Consider the following 27362-nt stretch of genomic DNA (forward strand, 5'->3'; position numbering starts at 1 on the left):
AAAATTGAAAACGTTTGGTCATTTTCAAGCCATTTTCAACTGAGTCTCGAAGGTGATCCGGAATTCATTCACCACTTCCTTTGTTCTAATCGGCTGGCTGTGATAACTTTGGGCTTGGCTTTATGACACTCAAAAATGATCCTCTGGTCGTGATAACATGATTATAATTGAATGGTTTATAACTGAAAAACCTTTTATTTACATGAAAGAAATTTTTATGTATTGCTTTCAATGGGTCGTTGCTAGAATGAGTTTCAGAGCTGCTTTAACCTGACATGTTACCTTACTAACTTTCCTCAATAAGTGTGGTTTCCAGACTTTTTCGCTTTTTACAGTTCGTTGACTTCAGTTGCGAGAAAGTTCTCGCAAATTCTGACTAGTCATCGTTACTATTAGCAACCATTCCTGTCGCCATGGCATCCGCCAAAATGTCGAATGTCAGCTCCCAGGCTTTGTGGCATTCATCAGTGAAGAGCTCTCGTAATTCTTGGGAAAGTGTGAACAGCAATGGAAATGCACACATAAATACTATGCCAAAGTGGCAACATGTGAAGTTCAGAATAAAATCAGTAAGTATAATTTTCCTAATAAGTGGTTATGATGGGTCCTAGGAAGGAAAAAAGTTAATGGTGGACATTTTGACAACCTGACAGGGAGACTATAAGCAACAAAACCTCAGTATCACTCTCACAGAACAATCTCAGCACACTATAATGTATTTACTCTTACACCTGGGCTGAAATGATAAACTTTGCATTTAGAATCACTAATTTATTCTTTTTGCATCTTCTTGTAAATCAGATTATGTGAAACTGTTTGGCCAAGAACTGACTCAATCGTAAGTTTCTCAGTTTATACAGTTGTTCATGCACACAATATAGTGTTTAAGATACATATTAAATAACGTGGGTGGTTTCAGTTGGGTATTGTAGTTAGTAGGGAAATGTTTCATTGATAACATTTATTTGGTTCTTTTAATCATCTTTATCTGAAAACCAGAATAAAGAAAAGCTTTGACAAGCTCTCAGCAAGCCTGCAGGCAAAATTATCAGATGCAAAAGAATTTGCAAAAGCCACAATTGATGAGCTAAGGAGTGTTCCACAGGACCTGCTGTCCTCTCTGGAGGTAAATGTATTTTATGTGCTTTGCTTTCTTCATATTAAACCTGAAGACAGAAAATCTTAATGCTGATCGATAGACTTACAACTTATCAGCTGAGGTATTTGATTGACCCAAATACCAGTCCTTTTAATTAGTAATTTGTGAAGGGGGAATAGGTTAAAAAAAAAAAAAAGGTCAGCCACAGATAGCTGCTTGTCCTCACACAAACAACTGAACTATAGTATCAGACATCCCTTGCTTCTGAATGGGAAGAACTGGCAATGATAAGACAGGCACTCTCAAGTGCTTTGAATTTCAGTACAGTTTTGATCAGAGGAGAAAAATTAACCAATGAAATACTTACTGAAATTTAGGCTATGTTGAACTTGACACAAAAATGACTCTCAATGTCTATTTGACATAGCAAGGTACAGTCAAATTAACCTCAGAGGCTGTTGGGAATTTACCCTCCTCGACCCTGTACAACCCTGGAGGCAACATAAAGTCTGCACTCAAGCCAAGAAGCCCATCCAGTGGGAGTTTATCTTGTTTTCCCCAGCAGGAAGGGACTATAATCATTTCCCCATCCCTGGATAGGATGCTAGTCCCTTGCAGAGGGTAGCAGGGGGGGTGGTGCTATCATTAACCATTATAAACACAAATTTTTAGAAACTTGGCATGGCACTCAAGTGGATGCCTTCCACAGGTCCTCCAAGGTTACCTGCTGGGTCAGTTCTTCACTCATCTCATCTTCACTCATTGGTTGCTCATCTGATGTTGATGAGTTAAATTTCTCTTCCACCTTATTCATGCTGGGTATGGTATGATTTCAAGGCTGGTCAGAAACCATTTGCATACCTCAGTAGTATACAGTAGGTGTAATAATTCTGAATGTTGATCAGTTCCCTAATGTTTTCTTAGATAAGATCCTCTTCTTGCTTTGCAGGATAGTCTAAGTGGCATGACAAGTTACCAGTTTGGTGGAATTGTTGATCGTCTCACAAAGTTCACATCACAGAATTTAAAGAAGCTCATCTCGCACATGAACCTGGATGCATTTTTTGCCAATGTGGACAAAGTTGCTGTAAGTTTTACAAGGGAAATTAATGGGATTTGGTACAATTATTTAAGTGCTCTTGTGGAAATTTCATCAACCTTCATTTATGCCTTTAGAATATTTTATAGCTTTTTTTAATGTAGAAGTGATCTTTGCAGTAATAAACACTATAAGCAGTAGTGGAAATAAAGCCTGAAAAAAAAAATTCAAGCCTTTAGGGGATCTAAACCCAAGACTTCTGTGATACCAGTGCAGTGGTATTGCAGTGGTCATGGGTTCAAATCTTTTTTTTCCTCACACAGGCATTATTTTCATAATGCTTTAGTGTTCATTACTGCAAATATTGCTTATATATTCATGTATGGTACTGTTTTTCTTATAGAGCAAGGAATGGGATCTTGAGCAACTGGCTGCTCTGAGCCAAGCTGCTTATCGCAAATTTGGTGATAACGTCCGTCAGTGGACCGTCAAGGCATTAGAAAACATGAAGCAATTGTTGGCTGGATTTGAACCAAGTGAACTAGCAGAGTTAGCTGGGGATGTTTTTGATCAAGGGTAAATATAATCACAGAGTTTGAACTAAATTATGATTGTGTATTGTATTGGTCACAAATTGTTAGACATTTACAATAATTATTGTAGATCTGCATTTATTTAAACCTTTCACTCCCAAGATCTCACTAGTAATTCTCCTTACTGTCTGCCATACAGTTCTTGTGATATGTTAGTTATGAGAATTTGGTATTGGATCAAGTTATAATCTCCTAATTGATATTTTTCTTTATTCTTATCACCTGTCTGCTTGATATTGTATTGGTATTGAAAAGAGAAATTCTGTATTGGTCACTCGCGGGAGCTAAAGGGTTGACTTATTTTTTCCTACTCTGAACTTGTAAATTAATGTTTATTAATCTGAATTTGCTTGTAAAACACATGAACAACTGCAAACTTGTATGCTACACTTGGCAATGCATGATCAAATGACCTCCTGATCCAATGCCGACAAGCAGCACAGTAGTTAAAACTCCTCAATCTATGGCTGGTACTCTATATTCTTCAGATCTATGTAGACCCTACTCTGAAAAACATTGTTTGAAAAAATAAATCATCTTGAGAGTATTTATAAAGAGATGTGAAAATTCATGAAAGAAAAAACTATTGTACATTTTATGTTTTCTAGCTAGGCTCTTTTGGAGTTTGTTTGTATCCTGACAAAAACTAGGATTTTTTTCCTGCAGCTGTTAATGCTCATGAAGATTGTTGATTTTGGTTTTCTGTCAGAGTAAGCTACATTTGCACAGCAAAGTTTGACAATGACCAGAAGACTGCTCTTATGATTCCTGCAAAGAAAGCCTTTGGAGAGGTGGACAGTTGGGATGACAAAGTTCTTGCAAAAATGTGTAATCTGCTGGAGGCACTTCCTGTTAGGGACATACTAAAACTAGCATCTGATGGGGTAAGTATTTTGATGTAGTGTCCTAGTGTTTAGGCAGGATTTCATAATGGGTATTGATTGCCTGGGGAATGCATGACTACAGTGCTCTGCCACATTTTAAACACAACAGGTGAAGGACATATATTCAGACTGGGAGAGCAATCCTTTTACCTGTTGAATTTTTGAGAATTCCAAGCAGTTCTAGGCAGTGGTAAGAGGTACTACAGGCAGTAATTTTTACCGGTCACTGCCTGCAAAGGAGTAGACTATGATTGTATGTTTGTGTGAAAATTTTTTGTGGTAAAAAGTCTCAAGCAAGGTGACTGATGATTTAAAATTGTTGTTGTTTTTGTTGTTATTTTGATTCTATAACTGTGGTGTAGAGAGACCTTGTCATTTTAATGACATTTGCATGTTTTTAGCAAATGAGTTTTCTCCACTGACATTCAAATGCTCTAATAATAAATTTTTGTTATTTAAACTAATTCATTTAAACTTGAAGCATGAGTGCACTTTTAGACACTCAGTTGCAAATTTCTCTAATGAGAATTTCCACTCTTGCTATCAAACTTATTCCTGTTCCTTTTTTAACTCGTGAATTGCGCGCATGCGCAAGAGCGAGTTATAGATACGATGTGGGGAATGGAATTCGCTCGCTCGCTCGCTCGATTGGTCGATTGGTCGATTCCTGTAAACTTTTTTTAGATTTTAGGCTTTTGAGTGCATTTTATAGTTTTTGGCGAGCAATAAACAGACGAAATGGCGACCTTTTTTGCTAAGAATAGTGGTGGGGTGAAAAAGAAGCCAATGATAATCTTTAAAGAGTTTTTTTTTTCGTTTTAGTTTCAACAAGCGGCGCCAGCGACTGGCAGGCATGCAAGGATTCACACTGAAATAACAGAACAATTAACCTTCGTTTTTCATAAAATTGTAATTTACAATCCTTGAACTTGAAAACAATCCGAAGATTCATTGAAAATATCACTTACTGCGAAGCGCTCGGAGTTTACAGATGTTCAAAAGCTTTTTCTGTTATAGCGTGAGATTGAGGACAAAATTGATCAATACGTTTCGTCGCGTGTGTTTTTCCTGTGTGAAGCAACAAAAGATGCCGGCGACTGACGAAATAACAAGTTAACACGAAAATCAGATAACACCTAAACAAACAATTTTAGCTACCGATTTCAGTGAATTTTTAAAGAAAAATTTTCTTTTAAGTTTTTAGGACAATTTGAAGATTCAACATACATACAACGTACTAAAATGCGAAAGTTACACACCACGAAATTGATAACCACGCCTGAAATGAAATCCTATCTTGTTATTGATTATACGTTGCCTAGCACGTGACTTAAATCTACCCAGGCGGAGATCCAAAATGACGGTGGCAGGCTTGGTTTAATTATATCACTCAAAACTCGTTCCCGTTTGTCTCATTTGATAAAGAGGGAACCGTTAATGTTTTTATTAAGACAGTATTGCCTTGATTTTCTAATATTTACAACGAAAGACAGTAAATTTCACTTTTCACCCACATTTACTTCCAACCTTTTCTTTTGAACCAGAAACAAAAATGATAGACGTTTAAAACACATGACATCATTCACCTTGTCAAATGTAATAGCATAATCATTTCAATTGTAATGCCTTCTTATCCCAACGTTACTTTGTTTCTTTGCTACATTAGCGAACACTGAACTACTGCTCGTACTCTAGATATGACAATCAACCACAAAATTCCCTAAACCAGATAACATTAAACATAATCTAAAAAATCATGTGTCAATTCACGAGTTTGCTCACAGAGCACTTTGATTTGCATTTAAATTGAACCAAATAGATAACCAAAGCTATTGACGAACTTGTTAAACATGACTTCACCTTTCCTCAAGCAATAAGCTCAAAGAAGAGTGGAAAGACGTAAAGACTTGGAGTACAGCACAGTTACAGAAACTCGGAAAGTTGCTAGGAAACTTGAACATTCAGGATCTGAAGTCTCTGTCAAAGGAACAGTTCCAGGTACAATGGCTGATTGTTAGTGCCTTATATATTTGATAGTTCAATTGTTATGACTGGAAAGGCACCTGCACCCTGTACACCCAAACATAAGTATGCATATTCTCCATACTGTTCTCAATACATTCCTAAGGTGCTGACAAGGAGAATTAGATTAACAATCAAGAGCTTCTTTAGTTGGTGATCATTTCCCCTATTTTTATGACCTTAATGTGTAATATTAATAGTGGTGATGTTGTAAGGAGATGTTAGACACTAGTCAGTTTTACTTGGGCACTTGAAGAGGAAATCTGGTAATTGTGAAGAAGAGCTCCCCAAAAAACCTGTCGGCCGACTGTCGGTCAACTGTCGGCCGACAGTCAGCCGACAGTTGGTCGTCTGTCAGCCGACAGCCAGCCGACTGTCGGCCGTTTGTCGGCCGACAGTTGGCCGACAGACGGCAGAAATTTAAATCTAAAATCTAATCAAATTCAAATCTAATCAGCCAATACATATTCCAAAAGCCAATAGTCAGAAATCAGGGCATCTTGTAAATGTTCTTGGTAGTAGAATTATGCCATGGTATGAAAAGGAATCATCAGAATCACTGGTTAATTTCAAATTGGTACCCTTCTTTGTTGTTAATAATTAACATTCCAATTATTGGGGTGCAAATGACACCAGAAATGACTTCTCACAAGTTACCCTCAAACAATGTGTTCAGATATGAAAAATTCAATGTAATTACTAGATTTGGCTTGTTTTTTCCTTTTTATACCCTGTTTAACTTATAAGTTTTTAATGTATTATTTTAACAAAACATTTGTCTCAGTCTAATCAGTTCATAAAGCAAATGAATTATTTTGCAAAATTTTCTGCAAAATCCACCTACAATGATACCTTTATTGATTCAACTAGTGTGTAACTTTGATCCTTTGCAAGTCAGTAGCCAAACTGCGTAACTCCTTTAGGAAGCTACTATTTAAACACATGTACTCTCTACAGTATCATTACTAAATCAAACATTAAGATCATCAAAATGAGGAAACCAATGGCCATTTAAGGAAGCTCTTGATTGTAAAACAAATCCTTCTAGGCAGTGCCATGGGAGGTGTCTTAGAGAACAGTATAAAGAATTTGCAGTCGGATATTAGGGTTTTTAAGGCTTATCCCTTTTACTCCCATGGGTGACCAAGACAGAATTTCTCCTTACAGTATCAAGCACACAAGTGATGAGAATATCAAAAAATGTCAATTAGGGAATTATTAGTTGATCCAATACCAAATCCTCTGAGATAAAGTCCTATGAATTGTTTAGCTAGCATTAAGGAAAATTACCAATGAGATCTTGGGTGTGAAGGGTTAAACTCTTGTTATAGATGGTGGTAATGGACTTTAGCAGCATTACATGGTAATTAGATACATAGAGTGGATTGAATCTGTTACTTAAATATTGTGTCACAGTAACAACATTACTATATGTGAGAGCACAACAGAACAAAAGCATGATTGTGGAATGTTGCTATGGTGCAAGTGTTTTACATGAATATATATGCAACCACAATCCTGTGACAGTATTAAATATCAGATGGTGTAGCAGTGTGCGAGTCTGTGTGCTTATATATACAGTTACTTGTTTTGTAGGCCATAAAGGACACACTTGGTAATCTGAACCTGAATGAGGGACAACTACGGGTGTTGGCAGCTAAAGCAGTTGATGTCCTTGGCTCTCCAGACAAGTGGAACAAAGATAATATCAAAGAACTGGGAAATATTATCACAGGACTTCTGCCCTCTGAGCTCAAGCAGATTGGAGCACAAGTTGTGAAAGACTCTCTGCAATTTTTAAAGGGGATAGAATTTGATCTCGATCAGGTATATGTGAAAATTAAAAGAAAATGTCCCCTCTCCTGGTTACTTTGAATGCTTCTGATGTTGCATTCAAGCAATATGCAGGAAGAATTTCCAGTGAAAACATGCATACTCTGTAAGTGAGGTGGAATTCACAGTAGCAAGGACACAACTGGGGAGGGTAAGGATGCCTGTTTCTCCCTTAACCCCTCCCCCTCTGCCTACTCTGCCTATAGCGAGTCATCAGCATCAAAAGTTAAACGTGTAATTACTTTTTGTCCAATATGCTATTTGGTAAGGAATTTTGTATTTACTTCCTTCAAGCATGTAATTTATCATGTGCTCTAAGCACTTACTAAGTAACAAATGAAAACTTCTGACATAATTTGTTTTTAGGCTCAAGAGATTGTGGAAAAACTGAAAAGTTCTATTGACGTAAGTTAACTTCTCAGTATAGTCATATGGTATACCTACCAGTACTTGTGTCATATGGTATAACATTTAGTCAGATTTGTCTTCAGATATAACGGTACCATTGGTACAAAGTCATGTACAAGCATGCATTTTGAAAACATCGTGTAAGTTCAGTATTACTCATATTAACAATTATACTTGACCTAATACTGGTAATAATTAATACAATTTTATTATAATCATGCAGGAATGAAAATTAAATCCCCTGTAAACTTTGATAATTTGCAGTTGTCCAAATTGGACAAAGATGATGTAATAAATCTTGCCAAGGCTATTGACGGTTTCTTGTCTTCGGATGTCGGCAAAATGACACAAGCAGTTGTCTTTGCCTCTTTCCCAGAGATGAAGGTTGCAAAAGACGTTGCCATGCCAGTTCTTAGAGAGTTCATTAAAAAGGTCAGTGGCATAATAATACATAGATTAAAATACATGGTAAATTGTGAGCTCTATCAACTAATAGAGAAAGATGAAATTTGTTATGTCACCATTTATCTTTGCGCTATTTTCATTGATATTTAAAAATTATTTTAGTTAAACCACTCTGATCCTACATGTATAGTGTAGCAGTAGGCAAGTTGCTTGTCTCATTTGAACTAAGCAATTTCCTTCACTCTTACATACCATCCAATTCTCTGTAGCTCTGAGATAGAACGACTGGGCATGAAATCCAAAGACTTGGTGTCTGATGTTTTTCAAAGCACTCGGGGTTTTTTCATGCCACACTTGTGACCAAACAAATTAAATCTTTCTTTAAAATTGATCCAGTTGAAACCTTAGACTCCAAAATTTAATATGCCCTATGGCAGGCAATGATGCACTTTTGTTTTATCTCTTTTAAGGAGAAGTGATTTTATTTCATAATAACATCTCTCAACTTTCAACTGTGTCTTTGTGTATTACCTGTGTACTGGAAAATTTTATGATGTCATGAGCAGAAGTTACATGTGAATTACTTCTTAGAGTTTCAGCAGTTTATAAGCATGTTTTTATAACCCTTAAGTTTGAGAAAGATCCATCAGTTGGAAAGAATATTGCACAGCTTGGAGATTTTGCTGTTGCTCTGAGTCGTGGAGAAGTTGATGCAGAAAGTGTTGATGAAGTCATTAACAATCTGGATAAACTGGGAGTTCTTCCCTGGGACAAGACAAAGGTATTTACAAGAGACTTAACACAATGTTTAAAAGCTTTTGCAGGATTTCTGCAGGGTACACAGGATATCCCAAGGGGGTATGCAGCATATCCCAAGGGGGTACACAGGATATCTCCAAGGGGTATGCAGGATATCCTTAGGGGGGTACACAGGGTATCCCTAAGAGATACACAGGATGTTCCCACATGTGGCATACCCCCTTTCCCCTCCCTGCACCCATAATGACCTCAGAACACTAAAGAACATTGTCAGTCGCCTTATTTCTCTACTGCCAGATCCACTTATTAAGTAATTCTAAATCACTCTAATCAAACCATGGATCAGAAGGAAGTCATGCTGGTCCTTACATGTCAGCGCTTAATTTATTCCACTTTGTATCGTTAAATTTTAAGTGCAGCAAGCTTTTACAAGAGCTAAGTGGTAAAAATTGACAGATGTATGTTTCTATTTCCTCTGTGATGAAGCAACTAGGAGTAATTTTATATCTCCTAAATGGAGCATTTTGGAGACAGATTTCCCTGATAGTGAGCTTGTATCCAGTAAAACTCCCGAATGAAGGAAGGTGTGAGATGACAATGGGAAGGGCTTCCTTAAGAACCTGTTGTTGTGTGAGTTTGATGCACTAGCCAAGTCTAGGAAAATAGTTAAAAACTCCTTTTCTTCTTTGAATTCTTTTCCTACTATTTTGTCTTTTGATTTGGTCACTCAGACACTAACCCTTATGAAGAAAATCAGGACGAAATGGGGAGACTTCAATGGCACCGATGCAGATGATTCTGATTCACCAAACTGGGGATTTTTGAACATGAAGAGGCTTGGTCACATTGCACTTGGTATTGCTAAGGAAGAGTTGCGTGATCTGCCCATCAGGGGAATTGAAGACGTCATTGACGTGTTGGGAAAAGAGAAGGACTGGGATCGAGGTCAGGTAAGGGATAACTTTGAAATAAATGTCAGTATTCTGTCGTTTGATTCTGAGGTAAGGGTAGGTGGAGTGCTGTTTAATATGCTGTATAGATCCACGAATGACAGTTATAAATTCCAATGAAAGCAGACGAGCAGTACTTTCTTGTGGTTTTGTTTATCACATATATAAATATACTGTACAAGGTGGTTCAAGTTATTCAGTTTGTCTGTTTGTGGGTCACCATTCAAATGAAAGGTTCTAAGCTTGGTTTCATGTTGTTTAGCAGGGCAAGGTAATTTTACATATGTGGCTCAAACCATTGTGTGTTTCTGGGCAAAACTTTCATGCGTTTTGTGTTGTGTGTTTTACGATGTGGTTTTGTTTATCACATATATAAATATACTGTACAAGGTGGTTCAAGTTATTCAGTTTGTCTGTTTGTGGGTCACCATTCAAATGAAAGGTTCTAAGCTTGGTTTCATGTTGTTTAGCAGGGCAAGGTAATTTTACATATGTGGCTCAAACCATTGTGTGTTTCTGGGCAAAACTTTCATGCGTTTTGTGTTGTGTGTTTTACGATGTGGTTTTGTTTATCACATATATAAATATACTGTACAAGGTGGTTCAAGTTATTCAGTTTGTCTGTTTGTGGGTCACCATTCAAATGAAAGGTTCTAAGCTTGGTTTCATGTTGTTTAGCAGGGCAAGGTAATTTTACATATGTGGCTCAAACCATTGTGTGTTTCTGGGCAAAACTTTCATGCGTTTGGTGTTGTGTGTTTTACGATGTGGTTCATCTAACTTAAAGCAGTCTATGTGTATGTCCATTTAAATGAAAGCTTCATTTTTGCAGCATTATCATCGCCTGTTTCCGTTACGTTTCCTTGTACGGATTCAAACTTTTGCCGTCAAGTAAAACATATATTTATAAAGTGCTGTACAGTTCTTACACCACGTTACCATGAAGACGTGATCGTTCGAGGACAACAAAGGCAAATTGACGTGCATTAGGTGTGTACGTTCGTAGGAATCATAAGAAGTCCTAGAAGCTTCGATGTTTTACACTGAGCTATGTGCATGTTAATTTTGGAACTGTTTCGAAACCTTACAAAATTGAATCTTTTAAACTTACTCTGTGCTTAGATTTTTAAGCAGCTGGATCATTTGAGCCAGTTTAGTCACTCAAACCAGCAATACAATACTAGGCTAACTGGATAGTTTTAGGGTTAGGGTTAGGATTTTCAAGTAGGCACACGCAGTTGTGTGGATATTGTGGTACATGGAGTTTAGTAGAGTGTAGATTTTAGCAGTATTTGCCAGTGTTGACATATTTATAAAATTATGGTTCCAAAGTGCGTGTCACTGTTGAGAACCCAAGAAAATCATGAGAAAGTCGCCGATGGATTAGCCATAAAAATAAGCCCAACTCTGAGTCAATGCCAAACCACAAGAAAGTTGTGAAACTCGCGCCAATGTAAAAAAAAAAAAAAACAACTGAGGTTCGAAGTATGGGTCGCTAACATCCTATGAAAATCATGGGAAAGTCGAGGAGATTGGTCATGGTACCAACCAATGCCACTTTCCCATGAAAATCAAGAAACCTGTGGTAACTAGCCAACATATGCTAGAATGACAATCTTTAATAAAATTCATATCTAATAAGGATGTGTGAAATGGCCAATATCGCTCTTGGCCGAGATACTGGTTTGCCGTGTTTTGGCAGTTATTTTGGCGAATATGGTTAAAATCAAATCTGTGTAAAAACAGTAAAATCAACGAGTTATTGAGGTTCGTCAACATAGGGAGGGTCCTCTTAGTCTAGAGAAAAACTTCTGTCCACGGCTAAAGGCGTTAAATTAATAAATTGATATATCTGGGCGGCATATCAAACAGCAGCACTAAACTTCTCCTTTCTCACAGCTTTTTCCCCTTTAACATCTTTGTTCATTCCATTTTTTTAAAGTAAAAACTCGTTTTGGAGGCATAAAGGTCCCTAAAGCAATGTTTCAAGATTTTATGGCGATCTTGTGAAAAACATGTAGTTCCAGCTAGTTTAGAGGGTTTTGGCAGCTATTTACACAAAAATTGGGTAAAATCAGCCCAATTTGTCGTGTTTCTGACGGTTTTTACGCGTTTTTTCCCCAAATTTTACTGAGAACTCTGCGTTTTAGCTGGAATAAGTGTTTTCACATGGATTGTATCCCTATTTTGTTAAAGACATCGTGCTTTTGAATGTAAAATAGGCTGATTTTTGCAAAAAAAAAAAAAAAGTGTTTTTCAGGTCGAATTGAGCGCTTTTGTCAACTTTTGCGTAAAATTTGGCAAAAACTCGTGCGTTCTGCCGGATTTTGGTGTTTTTAGATAGATTTCATTGCAATTTTACGAAATACATGTAGTTTCAGCTAGTTTGCAGCGTTTTGGGCTTGAGACCGGCAAGAGTGATGGTAGACACTCTTAGCAGAGATAATTGTGCTAGCAGATATTAAAATTTCACCTGTAAAGACAATAAATTAATTGAACACAAGAAAAAGGAAACTTGATAAAAAAATTAGAATAATGGCGGGGAGAAAAGAGGGCTGCACTAAAGATTATGTACTTGTGTTCTTGAAGCTGAAAATTAACAAGGTTCCTAACAATTTTTGAAAATCACACAAATCCCAAGCTATATCCAGGGTTTTCTCTTAATAAAATTAACTCTTAAAACAAATTGGGATTTTACCTTGGTCCTTTTTTTTTACTTTTTATGTACATTATTTATGTATAAATAATGCTCCCCTGACCCTCCCCCAAATTTCCAGAACAAATGGAAACTCTTAAGAATGATCAAGCTTTACCTTATTATTTAAAATTTTTACATCTTGAATTATCAAGTTATCACAGAGGATTTCTTGGTACATTAACCTGTTTAACACCCTAAAAGAAGTGCACATATATACTACACACAATCAGCCCAGTCAAAATGTGCCACAGCTGACAATTTGGCTGCCTGCCACAATATAGCTGCCGCTAACTTCACACTTTTCACACTTCCATTCAAGACAAGGTTCAGCCTCTGCTGCCTATTACTATCACCAGCTTGCCTTCCACTCAAAAACATTTTGACTGAGCTCATCCATACATACATACATAAGTGGGAGATTAGGTTACATGAGCGAACCTGCACTATTGAAAGAGATCAATGAATTACAATTCAAAGAAACATTGATAAATAAAATAAATCAATAGAAATGACAAAAATCAAACTAACAGCAGACAGTACTCTTTCAGCATTCTGGACCTGAGCAGTGCAGTGATCTTCAACTAAGTGCTTAATTTGGACATAAAACCAGAACTTGGTATAGCTAAATATTATTATTTTTCTTTTAATATTCCCACTCCAGCTGATGTGTATTATTTGAATTACAAGTCTTATTAGCATGCAAAATCACCTATGGACAAGGCACACACTTTGGACATAAAACCAGAACTTGGTATAGCTAAATATTATTATTTTTCTTTTAATATTCCCACTCCAGCTGATGTGTATTATTTGAATTACAAGTCTTATTAGCATGCAAAATCACCTACAGATAAGGCACACACTTTGCACCAAAATAGCTTTGCATCAAGTACATTATCTAGTACATCATTACCATCTTCAGGTATTTCTAATTTACTTGTGAAAATCACACAAATCATAAGCTATATACAGCATACAATCAACAGCAAATTATTAGAAAGGAATGCAGTAAATTTTAATAAGAATATTACTAAGTAGTTAAATAACAAATAGCCCAGTAAAATTGTGCCCGTTGCTGGGAATTTGGTTCTCAATAAAATTAGCAAAAATAGCCAATCTTGAGTTTTACTGCTCACTCAAAATGGGCTGGCAGCTTACAATTTGGCCGCCTACAATGAAGTACCTTCCGCTAACTTCACATTTTTCAGACTGCTTTTCAGGAAGAGGTTTGGCCAGTATTTCTACTACTCAAAAACATTTTGACTGGGCTGTGACAAGTTGTGTTACTTTGATATTTAACCACATGTTTCTGTTATTGCTAATTTAACCAATCAGATCTATTTTACGCGTGATTGCACAAGCATGTGCGAAGGGTTTCAGCCGCGTGTTGTAAACGTCGCTCGACTAGATGGAACTCCAATAAATCTTGATTGTTAATTCTCAAATACGCAGTTGTTGTTTCTTACATGGGCTGTGCAAGTCTTACTAGCATATAAAAAGCACCTTCAGGTAGATTACAGCAAAGCAGACTTTGTACCAAATGCTCTGCATTAAGTACATCATTACCCTCTTCAAGTATTTCTAGTTTACTTGTGAAAATCCCACAAATCACAAGGTATATTACATTATACATTCCAGTTGACAAAGCAATCAAGGGTAATTTTTTCATAATGGATGCAATGATCTTCAGTATCAAGATTATTTGGTACCTAAATAGTAAAATGTTCGAGAGAAGAAATAATCATAAACATTTTTTCTTTCTCATCAGCATCGACTTCCAAAAGTAATGGATAATGACCACCTAAAACAAAGAAGAAATAAATCAAATTTTTGATTTCACAGGGCTTCAATACGAAACAACTATACATATCTTTTATTTCCTACCACTTACAAGTGGCAGGAATGGCTGAAATGGCCTTCACGTGAACACAACAGAATCCTATGCGTGTGTAACCATGTAGAACTACTTATTCGGTATCGAAATTACATCCCAAATGTCATGATATTTGACTGAAACTCAGCTTACCCATCTTTCGTTTAGACTTCGAAACTTGCTGCTTTTTACCACCGTTTCAATGTTTTCTTGTTGTTCAAAAGGTGGTAGGGCCATTGCAGACCGTGATTTTTTTTTTACTTGAGAACCAGATCACAACACCCAAGCCTTTTCACGCTAAATATTAAACTACTGAGATTTCCTTCGCCGCCGTAAGCCGCCATTTTATCTTTCCCTGAATACAAGTTCCCAAGCTTCGAGCCCGAAGGTCTCAGACATGCACTGAAATTATGATATTCGTTATTTCAGGGCCAATTTAGAAATAACGGTAATCGTTATTTTGGTGTCGAGATCATGCTGATCACAACTGAACGCACATTTACCCCTTTCCTCCGCCATCTTGAATGTTGTAAGACAGTGGAACCGAGTCCTTCTCTTTATTTAACACGTGTAAAGAGCATTGGTAAAGAGTGCCACGAAATTACTATATCCATAAATTTGGTGCCAATTTAGAAATAACGATAATCGTAATTTCGGTCTCGAGATCATGTTGTTCAAAAACAACCGCCTTTTGTTCGTTGGGGGATTGGGTTGAGGAATTTAGATACCAGTGCTAACTCGGCCAACTCCCAAGAGCGTGGAGGTCGCGCAAGAGGTCGCAAACGGTGTCCTAAATGAGTTTTTTGGTTTAGTTAAGGGATATCAGCTGCTCACGTTCTCTAGAGACTAAAACCAACAAATTGACCAGTTTCAACCAAATTTGATATGCACGGAATTTATATTTTAAATACGCTCAATTTCACCACAAAATGGAAAGGTGTGGGAGAGGTTTCATTACTTTGTTGCGTCATGAAGTGTTTGTGACGTAATAGTAATACTATAAACTTCCTCGTTCACTCAACCTTAGTTCTTATAATGCTTTCCCCATTTAACACAACAAACCGGGCCACTTTCCAAAACCCAAGACATGTGCCAGGGTAAAAAACGTAATCAGAAATTTATTTGACGAGATGAACTAAGAACAGTTAGGCTTAATTGTCAACAATACCAAAATGCACCTTTGTTTTCATTTAGCTATGCAGGCTATTGTCCCCAAGCCAAGTTCTGGCATTACGGCGACACATTTGGTAACACCACAGCGAAGTGTTTCCAGGACAGAAGGACAGCTAAGCTGAACAGTAGTAAGGCGACACAACCAGGAACATACGGTGATGGCAGACCTGAATTTCCAACTGTTTACTCCAACACGCCCAACTTGGTCCTCGCTGCTCGAACGAGAACGAGAGAAAGATGGCGCAATGCCAAGAAATACTCTCTGTTTAATGAACACGAAAGAGGACGAGAAGTCAAGGAATTTGACCAGGTATTTACTTCGGATAACTTGAGCGCATGTAGAGTGAGCGTCGCGCTTTAGCAGCAAACACAACAGAAGAGGAGCGCTTCATCGCGCGTTAACGCTTTACGCGCGCCAAACTGAGTGCACGATACTTACACCAATGTGCCTCAAAGTGTGATGGATTATAAATGCTTTTTTTCATAAGGCACATAGGACAACATTGACAAACCGCGAGGCTTGCTCGCTAATACGGTTACAGTGCAAAGTTCTTCCAGTGCAGTAAGGCACATAAGGCCCCTTGAAAGGTCGAGCTTAGTTCAAATATAGGTTGACTGAGCCGATAAGATCACACCCTTTTTTAATTTGGAACTGTAAAATCGAAGCAGGAAGACTACTCGTAAAATTTAGCGAAAAAAAAAATACACGAAATATGGCATTAGCAAAATTAAGTCGGCGTCTCTAATATGAACGATACGCTGATCCTTTCAATTAAAGTGATTTTACTCTAAGGTCAGGTTCCTGAAGTTACCAGTAAATAAGTTCTCTAACTCAATACAGGAGCCATAATCGTATCTGATAGTTTGTTTGTTTGTTCTATTTTCGATCAAGCTTGCTCAGAGTCATCGGGAATATTACATGGATGGAATTGGTACAGTTCTAAGAGTGGAGCGTTTTGTAATCCCTCGAAAAGAGCAGTCAGCAATAACCAGGTAATATTCAATCGTAGGGACCAGTCAGTAATTTCTGCAAGGGGGAGGGGGCGGGGGAGGTTGGAGAATTATTTTAGGGGGAGCTCATGGTTTCAGGGAGAACGGAGGGGGGATTAGACACAACCAATGGTCATAATCTTGACTTTGTAAGTACTCTTTCTTGGCTGCAGGAAGGAAGAAGCCGCGCTAGAATCAGCAGCAGCAGCTGCTTCGGATGTTACAACAGCTATGATGGCGGTAAAAATAGAACTGGAGGAAAAGAAAAGGACTAATGATCTGCTGCAGAGAGCTTTGGTAGGATATGATCTGGGAGAGAATGGGAAATGATCTTCGAGAGGATGGAAAATGATCTGGAGGGGTAATGGGATATGATTTGGGAGGGGATGGGAAATTATCTTCGAAGGGACGGGAAGTGATCTTCGACGGGATGGAAAATGATCTTGGAGGGGATGGGATTTGATTTGGAAGGGGATGGGAAATAATCTTTGAGGGAATGGGAAATGATCTTCGAGGGAATGGGAAATGATTTTCGAGGAAATGGGAAATGATCTTCCAGGGAATAGAATATGGGAAAGAGTGGGGAATAATAAGGGAGGGAATGGGAAATGTCCTGGAATTCAGCAAGAATACGGTAGTCTGGGAGGGGTGGGAAGTAATCTTTTGTTTGAAGATGTGAATTACCCTTCTCACGCTTTGTGTTATGGTTTTTTAATCGGTCGGAAAGAAAATTCAAATATATGCTCTTTTGAATTTGTCATTGTCTATAATTACTCTATTGGTAATGTATTGGCTCTGACACTAGAACCAACAGCGTGAATTCACCCTGAGGCAAGCGAAGGAGATGGAAAAGGACGCTAGACAACGGCTGGCCATACAACGTCAGGAGTATGAAGCAGCCATACAGAGACATTTGTCCTTCATAGACCAGCTGATTGATGACAAAAAGGTGTTAGGGGAGAGGTGTGAGGAAGTAGTGAACAAACTGAAAAGTACTGACAAGAAGTACGGAGATAAAGTCAAGCAAATGGAAGAAAAGTGAGTATAACCCTCTAACCCCCAAGATCTGATTGTTAATTCTCCCCTCTAGCTGCCACGCATTTCCTTGTAAATTAGTTCCAAGAATTCGATGTCAGATCAAGGTCACAACATCTGCCTGATAAGTTTGAGTATTCTGATTGCCTGTTTGCTTAATAATGTAGGGATATCTTAGGGAGAAGTTACATGTTAATCCCTGCTGGGAGTTGAAGGGTTAATAATACACTGTCTTTAGGCGTAGCCTTCAGGGTGTTTTATTTGTCTGTTGTAGAAAATCTATCTGGAATGAATCGATGGCTTTCCTGAAAATTCTCGAACCTCCTACATTTGTAATTCGTGTGTTGTTGTTCTCTGTCATCCTAGTAGTCTCTTTGATTAGTGAACGTTCTTCATGAACTTTCTTGGTCATGAAATTTTCAATGCCATTGAGAGATTAGAGAGAAGTTCCTCGTTCTGTATTCTTAAAGAACAATAGTAAAAGTCTTTGTGGCCTCACTTTCGTTGATGGCATCAGGAACCAGTCGTAATTTGAGAAATAATATCTTATAGGGGAAACAACAAGACTATCTTTCCTTTTCAGTCATCAAGTTGAATTAAAGAAACAAAAGGAAGTTATACTGGCGGCAGAAAAATTACGACGAGAAAAATGGATTAATGAGAAAACTCAACAAATCAAGGTAAAGAATCCTTAGTGACATGGTCGTTTCGCTTCCAGTAATTTTAAAATGCTTAAAACGCTTTATGCCTTGTGGGGAACGCGGTATATATTTGGTTAGCGCCCTTGAGTCAGCATCGAGAGGTCTGGGTTCGAACCTTTACCTGGGTTGAGTTCTCGGGCGAGATGCTCCAATCACGTACTGCCACTCGTCAACGTGGAATTTAAATGGTTCAGATACAAACAACTTTTTAGGAACACGCGAAAAATGCCGAGAGCATCTGCAATTGACTAGCGTCCCTTCCAAGGGAGTGGAAATTGCTTCCTCCTGTGGAAACCAAACTAGATCCTAGTTGTGTGGGCCATTTAACTCGTGTGCAATTTTAGCCTTACGCCTTGTAAACTTGGTTTGAAATTTACAGGAAGTCACGGTCAAAGGACTGGAACCTGACATTCAAAAACTGATTGCCAAGCATAAAGCGGAAGTGAAAAAGATCAAGTCTACTCATCAGGTGGGAACCTCATTGGTATCTGCTGATCATGGCGTATTGCGAATCTGGAAATCCGATTGGTTTTCTCTGATAAACTGTGATCGTTGGCGCCTCGATTTCTATCAGAAGCTCAGCCTTTTCTTGCTACAAAATAGATATAATTGAATACTTTCACGTGGCTCCCTCTCGTTGTCACCCATAGTGTCCGCAAGGATTAATGACTGATCAGTGAAAACATGTTTTACAATTGTGAATTATTCGATGACAGGCGGAGCTGCTGGAGGCCGATGAACGTGCAGGCAGAAGGTACATTCAGCAAATAGAAGAACTGAGAGATCAGCTGGAAAGAGAGAAGGAAAATGCCTGTGCTCGAGAGAGAGAACTCTCTCAACAAAGGTAAATATTCTTTCAGGTGTGAATTTTCTTTTCAGTTAAAACAACAGCCGGTGCGGCAGATAGTAGATCATCGTCGATGGTTGGTAAACTTAAACGAGTTTTTGTTCTAGTAGTTCGGAGATTTGTATAATTAAGTGTTCATTTCCTTTGTTTCTGTAGGTATGAAAAGCAGCTGGAGCAAGAGGAACAAGCTTATCAACAACAGAGGCGGCGACTGTACGCTGAAGTACAGGAGGAGAAGGAAAGAGTAGCACTACAGGGTCAGAAACAACGACAGGAACTAGACGAGGCGCGAGCTGCCTTAGAGGTAAGTAAAGGCGTCCTGTGGAATTGGAACCACAGCTAAACCAATCAAACTAGGAGTAAGTCCAATGGGACAAGTAAGACCGTCTAATTTGGCCTACGTAATCATTATTACTATTAATATTTTTCAAGTTTGTTGTTCGAAATTCGTGTTGATCTTCTCCACCTTTAGCCATCTTTGTTTCTTCTTCATTCATCATGGCCTCTTGAGTGTTTTTCTGTTTTACCGAACTAAAGGGGAATTAGATTATGAGCTCGTGATGACTCGATATGAATCGTGTGCTCAAAATTTAAGTGATTTTGTTTAAATCTACTCGTCACTCAAAACGTGACAAGTTATGCTCAAGTTTTTCTTTAAGTCGTTTACAACCACTCACTATTAGGTTTGTCACGTGACTTTCTATCACGGAATAGATTACTGGTAGTGTCACCAATTAAATTACAGCATTTGTGTTGGAATGTTAGTAGATTTATACTAATATTCTTGAAGTTGGGGTGTTAAACACGTCCGGAAATACAGCCTCTCTAGCCTTATAAACCACGAGCGTAAGGACAGAACTGTTTTCAGACTATCCCAAGGTTTCAGCAATCTTCGTTTCGTTTCGTTTTTGGTACTTAGTTGGTTTTTATTTTTGTAGGAATCTCACAAAAAGTCAATCCTAGAGATGCAAACTTCACACCAAAGAGCTATTGATGATCAAGAAAGAAAACACCAGGTAAAGAAATATTCAAATTACTGCCGGCCAATTATCTTTAGTAGCATTATGGTGGATGGATATATTGTCGCTCAATTTAATCTTTGGTTAAATTCAACGTTCTTGCCACGGCCATTCTCAGCCTAATTAAGGACTCTGCAAATATATAAACCGACAGAGCAAATTGCGAGTAGATTGAGCGTATATTTTTTTCTACGTAAGGGATTACGACACTCCTCTGTTGCTACATTTACGACATCTAACCCGCTGAGACTTGTAGTGGCTTCAGTAGAGTTTTATAGATGTCTCACTCTGTGTATTCAGACATTTCTGTTTTTTTCTATCTGTTAAATACAAGTTAACTGAGGGAATCATTGAACCTAAGGTGGGTTTTGGTTTGCATTGCAGTTGGAAATGAATGAGTTGAAAGAGAGACTTGAAATTGAGAAGCAGGGCTGGATTGAAAATTACATGAAGAAGCAGGTAGGGTACTTTAAAGACAGAACTCAAATTTACTCTTTTGGTTTTGAGTAATCGGTTATATCATAGAGTTTCTGGAAACCTGACCTCTAAAGAATAAATCAAAGTAATGTGGCCCTTCATTTTCCCTCAGAAATATGCCGAAGGTATCTACCTAGGTTGCCTGACTGTTCCTCTTTGTTTTTGTGCGTTTGTTTACAGGATGCCATGTTAATGACTAAAGAGCGGGAGCTGAAAGAAGCTGTTCGGGAAGGACGCGATAGAGTAAGTAAAGTCGACGATTTACGCTTTGCAGAAATTATTCTCGTTATTTCATCTCAGTGTTCTTGAGGGGAGGCTCATGCCAATTTATTGATGTTTACTTTCGCATTTCGTTATACTTTTTAATAGCTGGCGGATTTGTCTGTCTTTCTCTTCATCTGTGTCCGCCTGTCTTTCTCTCTATCTATCTGCCTACCTTTATGTCTTTCTGTCTGTCATTCGCTCTGAAAAAGTGCTAACGCTCGAAAAGTCAGCTTTGAAACTCTCTACGGTGGCCAATTTACGTTACCAACTCAGCTGATAGTACTAACTTACCCTGTCTCTGTCTGTTTGTCTGCCTGCCTGCCTGTCTATTTGCCTGTTTGTCTGCCTGTGTGTCTGTTTATCTATCTGCTTGTCTGTCTTCCGGGCTGTGTGTCTGTCTGTGTCTGTGTCTATCTATCTGTTTTCTGTCTCTCTTTTACGCATATTGTCTACCGTAGGAAATTGAAATGGTGATTTCAAGATTGGAAGAAGAGACATCGTTGGCAAGAGAAGAATGTGAGCGAGCCGCGGAGAACAGAATCAAGTAAGTGTCTAGAATTGACATCTTCCTGACCTAAGCCTGATTTCATATGAGGTTTAGTCAAAAAGGCAAAAATGTATACAGTCGTCGACGATCGACGAGTGGAAAGTTCATGTTGTATTTCAATGAAATTAGATTGGAAGTACTCTTAGATTGGTTTGGTCTTTCAATTACTGTCGTGATGCTAGTCGTAAATGTAGTTTAGAATACAGAATTTGTCAGTTTGCTTTTAAAATTTTTAAACTTCGTGTAAACTTAAATCAACCAATTAGACGCAAAACTAACTCGGGAATACAGAAACATTTTTGGTTATGTGCCGTAAACATAAAAAAAGACCTTTTTCTGCTCTAAGAAGCGCTATCGAAAGTCTAAGAAAACACGAAATCTAACGACGGCGTATTTCTGGCTTTTAGGCGAGTGAGAGATAAATACGAATCTGAACTGAAAGAACTAGAAGAATCTGAACGGAATATGCAGGAAAAATACAACAACATGAAGGTAAGAAACAAACACGAATTTGTATCAGTTAGTTGGGGTCAATCTGTCTTGCGCGTCCAGAAAACTCGCGCCACTCTTTCAACCAATCAGATGCAAAACTAAAACCAATCACGAGTTGGTCACCCGCGTTTTCCCGCGCCTTGAGCAGTTTGGTTGGTTTTACTTTGAGTTCTGATTGGCCGTGGTGATTACTTTGGTTTTGGATTTACGACACTCGATCGAAAAGCCCTCTAGTTACGATAAACCGTCAATTATCATCTGCAGTTATATTTTGACCGGTTACCTCGGTTGTATAATGATGAAAGAGTGAGATTTTCAGTTTTATTTGGCCCGTGTTTGATTCCGGTTTGCGACCCTCTGTTTTATTAGCAAGAACACCTCCATTTATAATGAAGAACCCTTAGGTGTTTCGAAAATGTTATCAGTTGTTCACGAAAGGAGATTTGCCAATTTTTTTTATTTTAACGTTCCAGTTGTTATTCAACTTATTTAAATTCCCAATCATGGCACAAGTACTTGTTTTGTTACAGGCTCGTTTATCCGAAGTTGAAGGAGAAAATGCGCGTTTGAAGAGCATGTTGAAACAAAAAGATGAAGAGGTAGAAGGAATTGATAAAGTGGCCAAACGGCTACAGGAAGAGAGAGGGAAGGTGGCCGACATCATTCGGCAGGAGTTCGCTGATAGGTTTGTACGAATAATAATGATAATGACAATAATAATAATAATAATAATAATAATAATAATAATAATAATAAATAATCAATAATAATACTAATGATAATGATAATAATAATTAATTAATAATAATACTAATACTAATAATAATGATGATGATGATGATGATGATAATAATAATAATAATAATAATAATAATAATAATAAAGCACCCTCACGTGAATTTATCCCAAACCAATTAAATGCAAACATTTAAAAGCCAGTCGCGATCTGGTCACGCGCGTTTTCCCGCGCTTGAAGCTGGGTAGATTTATAAATTTGTGTTACCATTTATTCCTTCTGATGTCCTTCATTCCGAATTGCCTTTGAAAATAGTTTGGTTCCGGCGAGCTCAAGCAAAATACGATCTTTTCGAATGCCTTTATGCAAAGAGATTCAGAAACTTTGAATTTTTCACTTGTAATCCAGAAAAACATATTTGTTAAGCTATTTGCCAGATGTTGAATGCCTCTGCTTAAAGACGAGGGTCGGTGCGAAGCCTCTGATGATTAATTGAAAATACCATTTCAGTTAGCCTCGTTTTCAAAGAGAGAGTTTTGCAACTCGGAAATGACGTTATGTTGTTAGCAGATATTCAATTCTTTCCTGCATATTCCAGGCTTGTGACACTGACGAAGACAACAAGCGTTTGAAAACAGAAGTGAGCGAAATGAAGGCCCGTCACAGATTAGAAATAGAACGAGTTACACGGGAGAAAGAGCAAGAAATGGAGGAAGTACACAAAAGGTTGGTTAATTGCTTAAGACGCAAAGATCATGTGGTTGGTGGGTTAAACTCTGCTGAGAGGGAGACCTGAGCTCTGAAAAATATTTTGAGGGGGGTGGGGCGGGGGAAGAGCGATACTTACAGAGTGGTTGTAGTGAGAAAATTGTGATAAACGTCCGTGGCCATGCTAGTCGGTTTGGTGTACAGTTTTGGTAATTTGGAGGTTTCGCAAAGCTTTTGAAACGATCTGATCGACTAACGAGCTTCCATAAAGCATCCATGACCGCATCTTAAGCTGTACGAATCCGTGGTCGTTAGAAATATTGCTCTTTGCATTTTTCTTCCATTTAAATATGAACAATGCTGAGATATATTTTTATTCTTAGTTTTCAATCCCCTTATCGCCTGAGGTGTCCCTTGATCGCCGGCAGATATTTTACAGGTTTTGAGTTTGTACGTGTCTAGTTCGTTATTTTTTATTGAAAATTTTTATCTGTTTTACACCGCTAGAGTAAGGCAGGCCATAGCTAAAAAAGAAGAAACTATGAAAACACTGCGGGAACAACACCAGGTGAGTGTTCTGAAGTCAGTTTTTCATGAACCCATGTTTTCAATCTCGTCATACGCATCACAAGTTTGCTCAAATCTGAGCATGGCGGAAGCTGCTGTTTTCACCCGTCTGACACTCGTTTCTTTCTGTTTGCTAATGAAAAGTTAAACTTTGACGGGAAATTAGATCAGTGATAGCCTTTGACCAATGAAAATACTTTTCTAGATCCATGGTTTTTTTTTTTTTTTTACACACATTTTTTTTTCTTTTTGCACAGGCTGCCATGAAACGAGCGGAACATTTGGAATTTTTACTCCAAGAGCAAAGAAAGAAATTGCTGTCTTGAGGCTAACCCTTATCTCCCAATTGTGCCAACGTTTTGCGACATCGCCCGATGTATTACCGAGTTCTTCCGAAGACCGCGCGATTAAAGTCGGTACGTGTCAACACAACCGAATGTCAACCAAAGCTGGACACTTCTGCATTGTTAAGTGCTCAAATGGACGTTCAAATCCCACAATAAAGGGGAATTCTAATGGATTAGGCACCATTGGTAGAGTAACCTTTGCCCAAGAATCTATTTCTACTGCTCAGACCCAAATGAAGATTTTCGATATCTCTGTCAATAGAGGAACCAGCATATATGTATTTATGATGTTACGTGCATTTTGAATCGACAGTAATAAATTTTTAAACTGGTTTTTTATTCTCTTCCTTTTTGTTGTTGTTTCGTTTTTAAGTTTGCCGGAAAACACCAGAAAACTTAAAAACTGGCGTGTTCTGGTTATCGGCAAAGTGATTTGCTTCTAGAAAAACTGCTCTGTAATGGTCAACGCTTCCTTTAAACTGCACAAACGAACCGATAAAACAGCATAAGTAAAAGTGTAACAATTATGAATTCCGCCTGTTACAGATGGTATGCATCATCATCATAACAAAGATGAAACTGACTGGAAACGAAATGTTTCTTTCTCATCTCTCTGCACTGGTGGATAAGAAAGATTTATATTACTGACTGATCAAAGGGTGATTGACGTAAACTTTCTGTAGACGAGCACGGTAGCTTTGGACTAGAGCTAGCTTTGAAATTTTACATGTTTGTTCGTCTTCCGAAGATAAGCAGCAACCTTGTGGGTGCTAATATTACGCAAGATCACTTAAAAAGCTCTTCTATTGTAGCATAGCTTTCTTTCATGATATTTTATCGCAATCTTTAAGCTTCATGAGAAACTCTCCCACAAACCTGTCAGTATTATTTCTACAATCAAAAATAATTATTGTTAAAAGGCGAGGGCAGATGTAATATGAACTAGCACTAACATATATTTCAGTCCGGCGCTTCTTCATCGCTACGTTCAAAATCCCTTGTGCGTTTCACGGCTTTCTTTTCTATTTATGTCATTTCCTCTTGTGCTTTTTTTTCACGAAGACAGTAATTTCCTATTTTAAAATGAGCACAGCTGCTTTTACTTAAGTTTTTCCCCAAAAGTGCCTACGACACGGATTTTTTTTTTTTAATTTTCTGGTCAATAGCTGTTTTTAAAATTATAAATAATCGACCTCAGTGCCTAGTGAGTTCTCCTTGACCATTTTTTCGTGCATTGAAAGTACGATTGGCGGCCGAAAAGTGTCCCCATAAAGCGCTCCGCTAAAACGATCATGTTACATCGCTGTGACATAAAAAACTGTGAAGACACTTCGGTAACCATGGTGGAGAAAGGAGAAATCTAGAAGAAAGGACGAGCGTATTGCGTTTAAACGAGCGTATTGCGTTTAACGTATGACGTTCGCTGACTGATACAAAATTACAAGAGATGTGAGATATTTGTGGGAGTCAATGGAGAGTTTTCACAGTTCTCTACGTCATCACCCGCTAATTCGTTACCAGTCCACGGGACACTTTTTAAGACAAAATAAGAGCACTTTAGAGCCCAAAAAACCGAGTTTTAAGATTTTTGAACTTTTTCTTCTATCGAAATTGGTTTGTACATATGATAAGCAAAATATTCCGAAGCACTTTGAACAATGGAAATGTGGTGGGCGTCATATATTTACACTGGACTAGTTTTTCCAGTGCAATTTCCGCGGCATTTTTCACGGTTTTGCTGTCGTGGCAAATTATGATTTCATGAAACGCTGCTTTCGTTGAAGCTATTTAAATAAGATATCATGAAAAGCATACGCATTTAATGCAACTGGTACGTTGATCAGTAGAAATATACTTTTTTTCAACGAAACACCTGTTTTTTGTTTTTCTTTCACTAGACGTAATTGCATTTCAGTGCCTGTATAGGATTCAAGGATAATGTAGCAACATTCGAACGGTTTGTCGTTTTATGCTGGGTGTGCCATAAACTATATAGTAACATTTCTTCGTTACAATTTTTCTGCCGTTATTTTGAGAGAGAATCATAAGAGCAAAACTGTAATTTTTTGTCAGAAATAATCTCCTTCTTCCAATTTTGTCTTCTTTAGCGTTATCATACAATCAGTCCTCAGAACCTTTGTTAGACAGCTTCCCCTTTGCCTTTATTCAAGAACTGAGTGCACGAAGACTGCGTTTATAATGTAAGTTTTCTCTTTTGTGCCCTCTTTGAGATATGTCATGGGTTTGTTCCTTAAGTACTTTCCAACTCAAGCTTCACATACCAACATTCTTTCTTAATTTTTTCCCCTAATTTAACGGTCACTCTCAAACAAACTTCTAATTGCAAACACCCGCCTTTGTTTCATGCGTGCCTTCACCATAACGACGGATACTAATAACACGGAAATGAAGTTATTTTCATTAGAATGAATAGTTTAAAAAGATAAAATCAGAGCTAAGCGTTTTTTCCAACAAACAGATTGCAAATCAAGCAGCCACCAGACGCTGCTGTAAATTTCGTGGCGGCCTTCTTGTTGGCAAAAAAATTCGCTGTCGGCGTTAATTTTACGAAGGGAAATTCTTAGAGAACCCTATAATTGGAGCGTTGAAAAAGTCTTTTTTTTTGTAGTGCGACCAAACCATGCCTTTGGCAATCATTTTGGAGACAACCACCCTCTGCGTCATTGGTTCAGCTGCGTTTATTGGTAACGTCAGCTTGTTCATCATCGTCTACAAGGACAAAGATCTTCAAACCATTACCAACTTGTATATTCTCAATCTGGCTGCGGCTGACATCATGGTGTCGATATTAAGCATTCCATTCACAGTTGTAACCATCATCACAGAGGATTGGCTGTTCGGAGACTCCGCTTGCGTAGCGCTCGGCTTTTTCACG

At 38.0% G+C, this 27362-nt stretch overlaps 2 protein-coding genes and 1 pseudogene across 2 annotated transcripts; all 3 read left to right on the forward strand.

The window, feature by feature from the left end:
- The first annotated feature begins 428 nt into the window (after nt 1-428).
- LOC149038636 (uncharacterized) lies at nt 429-7247 on the forward strand. The gene is made up of 8 exons (XM_089184167.1): nt 429-495; nt 802-838; nt 1000-1126; nt 2049-2186; nt 2542-2714; nt 3441-3615; nt 5487-5613; nt 7234-7247. Exons 1-7 carry the CDS (start codon nt 429-431, stop codon nt 5490-5492), a joined length of 723 nt encoding a protein of 240 aa, XP_089040293.1. The 3' UTR covers nt 5493-5613; nt 7234-7247.
- Nucleotides 6969-24799, forward strand: LOC149038637 (centrosomal protein of 131 kDa-like). The gene is made up of 23 exons (XM_089184168.1): nt 6969-6974; nt 7234-7464; nt 7837-7875; nt 8143-8310; nt 8915-9141; nt 9876-9992; nt 15758-16046; nt 16629-16729; nt 16900-17023; nt 17532-17764; nt 18345-18441; nt 18842-18931; nt 19179-19306; nt 19466-19613; nt 20248-20325; nt 20713-20787; nt 20986-21048; nt 21528-21613; nt 22024-22108; nt 22639-22793; nt 23443-23570; nt 24060-24120; nt 24377-24799. Exons 1-21 carry the CDS (start codon nt 6969-6971, stop codon nt 23474-23476), a joined length of 2574 nt encoding a protein of 857 aa, XP_089040294.1. The 3' UTR covers nt 23477-23570; nt 24060-24120; nt 24377-24799.
- A 2192-nt stretch (nt 24800-26991) lies between these two features.
- The window catches only part of LOC149038638 (G protein-coupled receptor 161B-like), a 1308-nt pseudogene continuing 937 nt past the window's right edge, over nt 26992-27362 (forward strand).

Source organism: Pocillopora damicornis, chromosome 10, assembly GCF_964200805.1.
Source record: "Pocillopora damicornis chromosome 10, jaPocDami1.2, whole genome shotgun sequence".
Classification (NCBI taxonomy): Eukaryota; Metazoa; Cnidaria; class Anthozoa; order Scleractinia; family Pocilloporidae; genus Pocillopora; species Pocillopora damicornis.

Excerpts from the sequence above, each read along its gene's own strand:
- LOC149038636 (XM_089184167.1), top strand. The coding sequence starts at position 429 with ATGTCGAATGTCAGCTCCCAGGCTTTGTGGCATTCATCAGTGAAGAGC. Across the intron at positions 839-999 it reads GGCCAAGAACTGACTCAATC|AATAAAGAAAAGCTTTGACA; the intron begins GTAAGTTTCTCA and ends TCTGAAAACCAG. Across the intron at positions 2,187-2,541 it reads CCAATGTGGACAAAGTTGCT|AGCAAGGAATGGGATCTTGA; the intron begins GTAAGTTTTACA and ends TTTTTCTTATAG.
- LOC149038637 (XM_089184168.1), top strand. Across the intron at positions 7,876-8,142 it reads AACTGAAAAGTTCTATTGAC|TTGTCCAAATTGGACAAAGA; the intron begins GTAAGTTAACTT and ends GATAATTTGCAG. Across the intron at positions 22,109-22,638 it reads AAAAATACAACAACATGAAG|GCTCGTTTATCCGAAGTTGA; the intron begins GTAAGAAACAAA and ends GTTTTGTTACAG.